The sequence below is a fragment of the Haliaeetus leucocephalus genome, unplaced genomic scaffold (assembly GCF_000737465.1).
Source record: "Haliaeetus leucocephalus isolate CR32 unplaced genomic scaffold, Haliaeetus_leucocephalus-4.0 Scaffold178, whole genome shotgun sequence".
NCBI classification, from domain to species: Eukaryota; Metazoa; Chordata; class Aves; order Accipitriformes; family Accipitridae; genus Haliaeetus; species Haliaeetus leucocephalus.
This window is the reverse complement of record NW_010972614.1, coordinates 478,459-489,861: the sequence shown is the minus strand read 5'-3', so window position 1 is coordinate 489,861 and position 11,403 is coordinate 478,459. Positions and strand designations below refer to the sequence as shown.

At 40.8% G+C, this 11,403-nt stretch overlaps 2 protein-coding genes across 6 annotated transcripts in view; one reads left to right on the top strand and one right to left on the bottom strand.

The window, feature by feature from the left end:
- Positions 1-913: 913 nt before the first annotated feature.
- Positions 914-11,302, bottom strand: COPS4 (COP9 signalosome subunit 4). 5 transcript variants are annotated; one of them, XM_010564413.1, is made up of 11 exons: positions 11,096-11,302; positions 10,742-10,843; positions 9,785-9,864; positions 8,863-9,014; positions 7,482-7,585; positions 6,458-6,611; positions 5,163-5,313; positions 3,819-3,989; positions 2,423-2,538; positions 1,981-2,065; positions 914-1,490 (listed from the first exon to the last, which is right to left on the bottom strand). In XM_010564413.1, the coding sequence occupies exons 1-11, from the start codon at positions 11,167-11,169 to the stop codon at positions 1,357-1,359; spliced, it is 1,323 nt and encodes a 440-aa protein (XP_010562715.1). In that variant the 5' UTR covers positions 11,170-11,302; the 3' UTR covers positions 914-1,356. The 5 variants fall into 5 exon arrangements, with proteins under 5 accessions (XP_010562715.1, XP_010562717.1, XP_010562718.1 ...); XM_010564415.1 differs by lacking the exon at positions 10,742-10,843 and adding an exon at positions 9,991-10,117 and having other exon boundaries at positions 11,096-11,177; XM_010564416.1 differs by lacking the exon at positions 11,096-11,302 and adding an exon at positions 9,991-10,117 and having other exon boundaries at positions 10,742-10,801.
- The window catches only part of LIN54 (lin-54 DREAM MuvB core complex component), a 38,720-nt gene continuing 38,286 nt past the window's right edge, over positions 10,970-11,403 (top strand). Inside the window, exon 1 of the mRNA XM_010564419.1 lies at positions 10,970-10,998. The gene's annotated coding sequence lies outside the window, so the exon portion shown is untranslated. The remainder of the gene's footprint in view (positions 10,999-11,403) is intronic.

Below are 11,403 nucleotides of genomic sequence, written 5' to 3'. Positions count from 1 at the left end.
GGATTAAGCCAAAACCTTTGACTTGAGAAGACATCAGCATCCTCCAGATTTTGAGACAAAAAGACTAGGATGAACGTAGACTGAAAACTAATTAATAGTATTATTACTTGACTGAAATGAAAAAGGAGCTAAGGTAATTCACACCAACGCTGGAATTACAACTTGAATGAGATCACCTCAGACTAAAACATCACCTCTGGACAGGCACAGCTATTGATGAAACTCTGCCTTGGCTCTCCATTACCAGAAGAGCTCTCTGTGAAAAACTCTCCAGCAAATCACACAATAAAACTCGTATATCTGGCAGACACAACTCCAGAATGATGAATATCAGAAGGGCCACTTTGATACTCTATTGCTGTGCTTAAGCATTTCAAGTTAGTCCTGCTTATCACATGACACGCTTACCTAGTCCTTGTATCTCATTATGTAAGTAAACTGCGCAGTATTCTCCAGCCACTCCAGTTGCAGAAGGTGTTTAATCTTTTGTAGTGCAGAATCCCTACTTGTCAAAGTCTCTCGTTACACCTCCAGTTCCAAAAAACCACTATGGATACTTTTGTAAAATTACCAATTCATGCTGACCTAGAAAATAAAACAAAAAGCATGCTTGGTTTACCTTATTTGGCATGTGCTATGTTCTCATCACTTACCGTATCATTGCAACAAGCTCTCTTGGGAACACTGGTCTTTACTCCATCTCTCAGCACAGATAATTCTGTGCCCTGCTGCACCAATGCAGAAGAAGGGTCAGTATTTCCTTCAGGTAAGATGTAAGACTTGCATTTTATAAACACAGAAGGAAAAAAAGCTGGTTTTGATTTAACATTTTCAGGGACCGAAACCGACAATTCCAAAAATTCAACTTATTTCTAATTACTGCTTAAGAGGAAAAAAACCCAACAGGTCTCTGCAACACTTAAACCAAGTCGCTCATTCCAGCCTTTATTAGAATAATTACAACTAAAAGAAACATGGCACTTGTATTTTCACAGCAGGACAAGCATCATAGGACATAATGGGCTACAAAGCTATAGCAATGCAGGGGAAAAAAAATAAAATTAAATAAACCAAAACCAAAGCTTGCCGCAGACCTTACAGCTTCTTCTACGTGGAAACCACAGCTTTCAGACAGCAGAGTGCAATGCAGAGGCAGCAACAGCATCATTCTATGCTCAGAGAACTGAGGGACTGTCACACCAAACACGGTATCACTTAATTGTCTCCTAAGCCAGACTGAAAGCAGAAGGTGCGGAAATGAAGGTGGGTTATTCCTTTGGTTCACAGTCCTACTCAGTTCCCTTCTTCCAGCACAGCAGGCAGTCGATTGCCTCCATTCAGACAATGGCTGCACAGTCACTGAGCCATCTGGGCCTCCATTGCCTGCGCTGTCCATTCTGGGGCTGTCTGACTTATCTTCTCCAGCAGGTTGTTAACCTGGAAACACAGTGACTGAATCTGCTTGTCCCAAGTTGGCAAAGCTTCACGGGCTGAAAAAAAAAACAACCCAAAAACCAACCCATAGAAAACAAAGTAAATCTTAACAATTCCCTTGCCTTTTCAACTGCAACCTTTTTTTCTGCCACTGCCCTCACCTACCTCACAGAGGAAGCCTTCCTTGAACTACATCGTGCTTGTTTCTGAATTCAAAAGCTACAACGATTTTGGCTGTCTGTTACAAGCCTAACTCCTGCATTGCAAAGTAGAACTGAACAGAGAACTTCCTGGTGGACCTGTTCCTACAAGGAGACTGATGGAATAAATTCACACTTCCCTGTGAGTAAAAGAATGCATAGTAGGGAGGATGGGTGAAGTGTGGTCTTCCATTAAGGCAAACTCTGCCACCTCCTGGCCACAGCAACACACCACAAACTCACTTCAGACAAGATATTAAACTGAATTTCCTTACCCTCTAAGCAGCAACTCAAAAAGCTCACCTGAATGGTGCTAAAAAAACCAAACTACTGTGGTTGAACTTACTCTCAAAATGAACAATTCCGTCAATCTGATCAATGAATCCATTCATGCGACCCTCGGTTATCATCTGAGAAGCTATCTTTTCTGCCTGAAATAATGAAAAGAGGTTAGAAACTTCTTCCATTCCGAAAGAAGTTAAAAATGATTAAGACTTAATAGTCCTTATGGGTTTTTCAACATCTTCACACATTGCAGGAGCGAACCTACAGGCAACACTAATTATGAAATGATTAGCATACTATCAGTGGCATCTAACTCCACTATTGTTCGTTCCATATTATGTACCTTTCCTTCTCATAAGATGTGCTAGTTATTTAACCGTCCTCATAATATGGAATAATTAATTATTTTGTAATATTGAACTAATTCTCCTAATATTTACCATAGCTATTTTCTTACGTCTCTGATGCTCCTTGTTTTCACAAAAGATGTAGAAAACTGATACCTTAGCTGCAGGGATCTCTAGCAATGCTCCAAGCTCTTCAAAAGTAATGTTGTTGTAAAGTTTGCTCGCAGATAGTAAGTTGTGTTCAATAACAGCTCTGTCCAGGATACTGGAGCCTTAAGGGTTAGATGAGAAAAAAAAAATCCATTACTATAGGATTGAAATACTTGATTTATATTGTAGAGCAGATGGAAAATGCTTTTTTCCCCCCAAGGGTTACATGTGCAGAATGTCCAGAGGCATCTGCGGCACGTGGTTGATTTTAAGACAGGTAGCTTAAACCCTTTTACTTAATTTCTAGAACAATCAAGTGGAGTCCTTCATTTTGCTACAAGAGTCAACATCTGAATTGAGGGAGTTTGACCTCCTGTGATCAGTTCCTAGCTTGCCAAATAGAAAGACCATTGTTTTTTCTTTTATTCATTACAGTTCTTAGGGGTACAACTAACCTCTCTCTTACTATGCTTGTACAGTGATAAACCTTCATCTAATTTCTCTTTTTAACAATTCAGCTCATTTGCCCCTTAACCTCTAGCTGAAGATAAGGACATTATTAAATACCAACTAACCTGCGTTCTTTAACTTATATGGACAAACAGTACAGGTTATAAATAAACAACAAATTGACCCAAGGAAAGGACTGCAGCTTATTGTTAGAAAGTACCTTTAACCAGTTTTCACTTCTGTGATTACACAGTTGTTTATTTGTCCTTAATCAATAAGTATGTTCACTAGGATCCACTTCAATATTCTTCCAATCTAGAAAATTGAGACCAGTGTGTTTAGGATTCCAGTGAAGTCATTACTTCACATTATTTCTCACTCTTCAGAGGTTCCAGGAAGAACAGAGCTAATAAGACGTCAGCGAGATGGATGAGAAAACAATTTGGAGGCAGTGTGAGGTCCAAGTCATCCCTCTCACTATTTGTCATCTTCCTGTCAAGTCAGGAAGTAGTTCAAATAAATTTATCATCTGCACAGACCGTTTATGGCCTACACACGTCATGTGTTTTTAGGCATCCTATTTATAACAGTGCTTAGAACTGGAGAAGCTCAAAAGGACGGAGACTCAAACTATGAGGCAAGGTTAGAAATACCGGGAGTTGGTCAGTGAGGAGGACTGTACATGGACAGAAAACCAAGATTTTTACAAGTTATCTTCTAGAAGAGTATTTCAAAACCTTAACAGCCAATCAGAAAGACAAACTATGGCTAAGAAGCTTTGCTATTAAACTATATTCAGGAGGGTAACATGCTGGGAGATTTTAAAATAAATTTTAAAATAATCATATAAGCAATACTAAATTCTTTTCCATCTCATTTCTTGACTGCATTGGGCAAGTCTAACTGCTGTGAATGAACACCTAGCATTATGAGGCTTCAGAGAAATATGTACCATCAGCTGTAGTTGCTTTCTGGTGAGGCATTAGCATAGCTGCAAACTCTTGCAGTTGATTTCCACGGATAATTCTGTCAAGATACATTTTCTCCAAGATCCCATAGGCTGCAAGCTGCTGGCATCTCTCATCCTTGAAGAGTGTAGCAAGCATGCGAGAACGCTGCTGTCCTAGGAGAGTCAAGAAGAATTCTCATAAATCATCACCAAGGCATTGAGTATTTAAAGGTAAACAACAGAAAGTTATCGTCTCTTTTTCTCAATACATGCAATTAACCAACAAAGCTATACCAAAGAAGGAACTAGATTGTGTTCAGTTCCAAAACACTGTTTGCCACTGACTATCTTTTGCATCTTCAGCCAAGATGCCACCTTATCATTGGCAAAGACATAGAATTAATCCAACTCTGAGTTAACAGTATGCCAACAGGTAATTTTGACACCGTGTTCAAAATTTTGGATCCCTCCCCACAAGTTCAACAAGGCCAAGTGAGGTTCAACAAGGCCAAGTGCCGGGTCCTGCACTTTGGACACAACAATCCCATGCAGCACTACAGGCTTGGGGAAGAGTGGCTGGAAAGCTGCCCAGCAGAAAAAGACCTGGGGGTGCTGGTTGACAGCTGGCTGAATATGGCCAGCAGTGTGCCCAGGTGGCCAAGGCAGCCAATGCCATCCTGGCCTCTATCAGAAATAGTGAGGCCACCAGGAGCAGGGAAGTGATTGTTCCCTTGTATTCGGCACTGGTGAGGCCACACCTTGAATACTGTGTTCAGTTTTGGGCCCCTCACTACAAGAAAGACATTGAGGTGCTGGAGTGTGTCCAGAGAAGGGCAACCAAGCTGGTGAAGGGCCTGGAGCACAAATCTTATGAGGAGCAGCTGAGGGAACTGGGGCTGTTTAGTCTGGAGAAAAGGAGGCTGAGGGGAGACCTTCTCGCTCTCTACAACTACCTGAAAGGAGGTTGTAGTGAGGTGGGTGGGTGCTGGTCTCTTCTGTCAGGTGGCTGGAGATAGGACGAGAGGAAATGTCCTCAAGTTGTGGCAGGGGAGGTTTAGATTGGATATTAGGAAAAATTTCCTCACTGAAAGGGTTGTCAGGTATTGGAACAGCCTGCCCAGGGAAGCGGTTGAGTCATCATCCCTGGAGGTATTCAAAAAGTGCGTAAACAAGGCACTCCAGAACATGGTTTAGTGGGCATGGCTGATGGTTGGACTTGATGATCTTAAAGGTCTTTTCCAACCTAAATGATTCTATGATTCTAAGTAACACACAAGCTGACTTGCTTCAGGGGATATGAAATACGCGTGTTGAGTCTTTTACACAAAAACGTAATGTGTATTTTACCTGCTGATGCCAAAATAGTACAATGCAAAGCATGCTTCAATGCCTCCAGTCGCTCTGTTTCATGTACTATGCTCTTATAGGAGAGCTCATTGTATCTTTGGGCAGCCTCAATGAACTTTCTTCTGTAATCAAGGACTCGAGCATAGCAAACCTAGAAAGAAAGTATGTGTCAGAAAAAGAAAACTAACAGAGGTGGCTGCATAAAATAGGTGTGCATAAATTGCCACATTTATCAAGTGACAGCTCCCATAAATATTGCTCTACTGCATCCTAAGGAAATTTGTGTCTTAGAACAATTAGTTTGACTTGTAAAGCCCTTGCTAAAGCATCATGGAAAGCAATTGTAAGGGCATTTCCCAGCACTATTCACATGTTAAACATTTCAAATGTCTAAATGCCAGAAACTAAGTAAATGAAATATTGTGCAGCTGATATTGTACTTATGTAAGTTTCCCCTTCACCATTGACATTGACAGCTAGCACTGAGGTAGCAATTTATGTCTCAAGTGTTTGCTTTTCCCTTTCAGTGCTGTAACAGTATCTGATATTTCTTCTCTCCCATCCTTTGTGCTTTTCTAATGCTTACAGAAAATATTTACACTTCCAACTGAGGGCACGCTTTAAAACATAGCACAGGGGGGAGAAAAAAAGAACAGGGAAAACCAACAAACCAAAACCACCACACCCTGAATTACAGCTCATGGCACATCTGCTTTGTGTTGTAGAATTTTAAACACCACCGCATTTGATTGGTACTGTCACACTGTAGTTATCACTGCTCATCCCAGTTACTAAAGTGGTTTGAGAAATTAAGTGTATGAACTATGTACACAGTAAACCCACAAATAAGCAGAAAGGTCTGCAGTTACTTTACTACTTGAGACTTAAAGCTACTTTTATGGATGGGACTTAGTATTTAATTACTGGGAGGGGAAAGGGAAGGGGGGGACTTCCATTGTCCCTAATATTGGATGTGATTCCCCCCCGCCCTTAGACTTACAGACAAAGGTGGAGGCAATATTTTCAACAATATTTCAGATGTTTTGAAGCCTAAGTTTTATTTTCAATCAGTAAAGCTGGCATTTAAGGAACCTTTACAGACTTATCTCCAAACCATAAGGAATGAGCTGATTAATTATTGCTAAGATGTGGCTCTGAAGCTCCCAAAACCATTTTGAAGCTTTTCTCTTTGTCTCTTTTTTCATTATGAAAGTTTTAGTGGCACTGCATAAGAACATCTCAATGTGGAATTGTCACCTTTTTAAAAGAGAAAGCAATGAAGCAAGTCAGACAACCTTATAATGGATTTGCAGCTGTTCATTAGTTGATTCATTCTGAAGCAGGGAAGCTCGATTAATATAAGCTTCTGCTTGAACTGGGTCATCATCCTCCAGATACAGCCTGGCAATTTTCAGGTAGGTCTCCAGTTTATAATCTACATTGTATTGTCTGTAGAGAAACAGAAAAGCAAGTGCTCAGAGTTGCTCCACAACTACCCTTGCTCTCAGCTGTTCTAAACATATATTATGATTCTTAAGCACTTGGCAACGTTTGCTTTACCCTGCTTTCTTCTTCCCTAACACCAAAATTAGTGCTCTCTGTTCAAGGTAAGGAAATTTGACATGAATGCCAGTATAGAACTGGCTCCTACAAACACCAGTAGAAATAATGCTGTCCAGCAAGACACAAATGTACACTCTAATAATCTGGTTTTATTGGATTGGAAGTTTGTCATAAGTGGTGTGCCACTTGAGTTAAGAAGCAAATTTGCAGTGGAATAAATAGGTGCTAAATGGGCAAAACCTACAGCAATTCCTTCTACATGCATACAGAGAAAGAGGATAGAAAGGACAGCTGGAGGAAAGTAACAGCAAAGGTTCTAGACTTAAAAAAAACAAAAACACAAAACCACAAACAAACAAAACCCCAGAAAAAACCTCAACTCTATTTGTTAATATCCAATTTCAAACTATGTCCTCATTTTGAACTGTAAAGGCAAACACGTGGAAGAACTGCTACCTTTCAAGAATCTTTCAATAACCTTAGAAGCATTGTTGTAAAATACTATCAAAAAAGCTGTTTATCAACAAGACTAATAAATAGTGCAAAACTTCTTGTGCAGTGTTTTGATCCACTACACCGTTTACTGTAACATACAGACATCAAGCTATACTTTTGTCATCTGGCAGTAGTTCTGGCTTGAACTACTGAAACTCCGGAAAAATATGCAACCCCCAAACTCTCACTCGCTGGTCTCATTGAGTACAAAGGCAGCAAGTATATTTAACAACACAGAATTGTGTCTAGGATAGTACTTACTTTTGCCCTGTTTCCAAAGGGATCCCCACCAATACTTGCGCTGCATTTCTCCAGTCTTCTTCTTTCTCATAGATTGATGCAAGATGTTGCCTTATTGAAGCGACCTAAACAATAATAAAATCAATAGCAAACACTGTAGAAGTTGAATGGTTCTGTATTAACTTTCACAGTATTTATTCTTGTTCATGAATCCCCTCAAACGATACCCCAGATTCACAGACACAGCAACATACATGCACTCAACTCTTTCCACGCAAGGAGTCCTGTGTGGGACTCCTGGATCAAGCTTTAATACCAAGCTTTTTAAATTTGAGTGCTGATTTTAAGCATTTCCACTTAAGCTTGTGACAAGATAAAAGGAGTTTATCTTCAGGGAGCAACAAAGCCTTTTATAAAGCTTTTAAAAAGACGAAACAAGGCTTTCGAGTTGAAACGGGAACACCAAGATTCACAAGCCATTTATTGCAGCTATACCTCGTATCACATCTTGAGATATGAATGAGGTGAACTATGATTAGATCCTATGCAGAAACTTCTACTTTGTAGAGCAGCTGTCATCAGGTAAAATATCAGTGCTTACAATCTGGGTTTTATAAGCAGAAGTGTGGGTAAAAAAAATAAATCACCTGATGTCTTGGATTTAATTTATGCATAATCATAAAATATAGGCAAGCATGTTCAGTTAAGACTTATAGAATAAAAGCTGCTTAAAAAGACAAAGGATAAAGAGAAGCAAATATAAATCATGGCAGAAACTGCCTTGATTCTCTTCTCAAATAAAAATAAAGGCTTTTTATATAAACATCTTCCATAAGAACTCTTATCACCATCTCAGATGATGGTGAATACTCATACAACAAACCCAAGAACTGAACTGAAAAAGAACTGCAGCACATTCAGTAGTTAACTAGAATTGGGATTTCAAGAAAACATTTTCTTCTGGTAAAATGATTATGGCTAAAATACACACACAGAGAGATATTTATTTTGAAACAAAAGCTATTTGTCAGGATGCTTGTCTTTACATCACCTGCCTGTTCCATTAGTTGGGTAAAATGCAAGACAATGAGTACCAGTCTGTCTCTTGACAGTACCTCCAGTAGCTCAATTATTGTTTCATTGTAAGAAGCCATTTTCTGGTAGCAGAGGAATTACATGCCCAGCGTCCTGATGAAAAAACAAAGTCTGTATTCTCTGCACAGTCCTAAATACTCTCTCCATTTAGCTCGGGTTTTGCAAGTACAGGAATGCAAAACTGGACTCTAAGTAGGAATATCTGTTTTGAACAGCTTTTTTAAAGACTTAAAATAGTCAGCAGATAAGGGAAAAAAACCCAAAGCCAAGCCCACAAACCAAAAACCCCTCATCATTGATCTCTCACCTGCTCTTCAAATGAAATTACTCTAGGCTGTATCTTTTCCAAGGTGAAGTGGTAAATTTCTTTGGCCGTGCTGTCAGGAAGACTTGGAAGATGGGTACAGAAATCTGTCAGTAGCTGACGCGAGATCACTAGACTGACATTCTCGTTCACCACTGGTTCAGAGACGCATGGAAGAAAAATACAACATGGATGCAATGCCTGTCAGTGCCTTCATGGTAAGTGATCATTTGCTTTTATCTTAAATTTGAATATTTCAAGTTTTTAAATCTGTATCCAAATGAAAGGGGGTTTTTTCTTTGTTTTTAAAAGGTTTTTTTTTTTTCTCTCAGAAACAGCTTGTTTACACTAGAGGTCACCAGAGTTCTAACCCCTGACATAATAATGAATTTCTCACTTTGATTTATCGTTTAGAAAGATGTTTCATTCTGAATCACTGTTCTCAGTTGCTGAAACATCTTGGACAAAGCAAACCTTTAGATTAAATTTCACTAAGTTTATTCTAAACTTAAAAAAATTACAACAGGTATAACTTATAGAGTATTCAATAAGCCAAACATCCAATACAACACAAAAAACTCCTAACCATTTCTTCTTGACAGTTTTTCAAACTAGCTTGAGATGAGGGAAGAAGAGGGTTGTTAGTTTAAATACCGCTTGGCATCCAGCATCAATTTTAGCATTCAAGAGAGACTATTTTATGTTTTAACCTTCCAACACTGTCACTCTGACAGGTTGGAAAGTTACAACAACTCCCTTAACTTCTGAATGTGGCGATGATGGTTCCTCTTCTAGTTGTGTTTGAGATCCAATAGGACCAAAATATCAGGTAGTTACATAGCATTATGTAGAGCTAACAAATATGCAATTCCACAGACCTCTGGCCTTCACTCAGTGTGCAACCGATTATACCAGACACACTTACTTGCTTCTACAAAAGCTTTCAAAGCTTCAAGTTGTTCTACACCCGACAGCTGAATGGCTTTTTCCAATATTTGACGGTATCTGTCCACAGATTAAAAAAAAAACAACAAAAAAAAAAAAAATCAACGGGCAAATTTTTTCACTAACAAGTTGTTTCTTTGCTTATTTTCTATGTCAGAGCCCTACTTTTGCTTATATTTTCTATACCTTTGAGGTAGCCATTTTCCAAAGTGTTTGTGCTCACATGTCAGGAACATTCACCTGGAATTGGTATCTGGCTCTTTTTAAATCCCAGGACTAGATTCTCAGATAACACAGCTCATCATTTTGTTATCTGTGAATACACACGCAATTTTGAAGGTTAAAAAAAAAAAATCACGTCCCTAGGATAGTGCACAGAAAAAGTAACGAAAACTATATCGCTCATGGATTAAAATGTAAAAAGTTAGTCAAATGTTCAAAATGCCATATTTTATGAGAAGGAGAAACAGCGTTGGGAGTGGGAGGTAAATAGTATGTTACAGCCACTTGACGTGAGCACAGACACAGACAATTCTTAAGTGTTTATTCTTGCAAAAATAGCAACTCCAGTTTTCAAGCTTCATAAAGCTAAATAAACTTTGCCTGGGCCATAACCTCAGTGTGTGCAATACTGGTGAAGTACTACCTTCACGCTGAAGCCACTTTTTGAAGGGAGCATTTCCAAGTTTTTACATAAGACTTCTAGAAGTGAAGCAGTTCCTCTATAAAATAAGCAACTGGACTGGGACTCGAATAATTTCATGTGACTGATCGACATTTGACTGAACCCTCGGGGGAGAGAAAATCTATGTGACACATAGCACTGTGAGTAGCTCAAACCCTAAGGTTTGCCATTCAAAACACCCACCCAACGAAAGTAATAATAATGGCGTTACTGACACATCTACAGCAGCCGAGGAAAATAAAATTCCCCGACCTATCAATTTCACGCAGACGAAGGGCAGGGCAGCCGAACTCTGAGGGGCGGCGGGCAGACACGAGGGAGCAACGGCGAAGGGGTAAGGCCCCGCGCGGAAGCCTGCACTAGGACAGGACACCACCAGCACAGAGCAAGCCGTCGTTGGAAACGAAAAATAAATAAAAAATGACAGAATCATGAAGTGAAATCTTTCTTTCTTTCTTCTTTTTATTTAAAGAAGCGCGGCCGTTGGACAAGAGCCGCCTCGCCCGCCCAGGGCCCGGCAGCCCCCCCCCCCCCCCCACGGCCGTAACCCCGAACAGCCGTTCACCCGCCTCGCCCCGTCATGGGGAGGCCGGCGCCGGCACTCACTTGCCCGCCAGGTCCTTGTGAGAGCCGCTGGAGTTCATCAGCTGCGCCAGGTCCTGCCTCACCGCGGCCGCCATCTTCACCGACCCGCCGCCGCCGTCCCCTTCGCGCGCCGCAGACCTCCTCCTACCATAGAGCCGCGCCGCCGGCAGGCTAGAGGGGCCGCCGCGCGGCGGGGTCACGTGGCAGGGAGCGTCCGCGCGGGCAGAGCCCGGCCGCGGGGATAAAGCCGGGGCGGGCCACACACCTCCGCCTCCTCCCGGGGCCGCAGGGCGGCACGTACAGAGATATATACGTGTATAATCGCGCGT

Excerpts from the sequence above, each read along its gene's own strand:
- COPS4 (XM_010564413.1), bottom strand. The coding sequence starts at position 11,169 with ATGGCGGCCGCGGTGAGGCAGGACCTGGCGCAGCTGATGAACTCCAGC. Across the intron at positions 5,314-6,457 it reads AGCTGCAAATCCATTATAAG|GTTTGCTATGCTCGAGTCCT; the intron begins GTTGTCTGACTT and ends CTTTCTTTCTAG. Across the intron at positions 2,066-2,422 it reads TAGAGATCCCTGCAGCTAAG|GCAGAAAAGATAGCTTCTCA; the intron begins GTATCAGTTTTC and ends TCATTATTTCAG.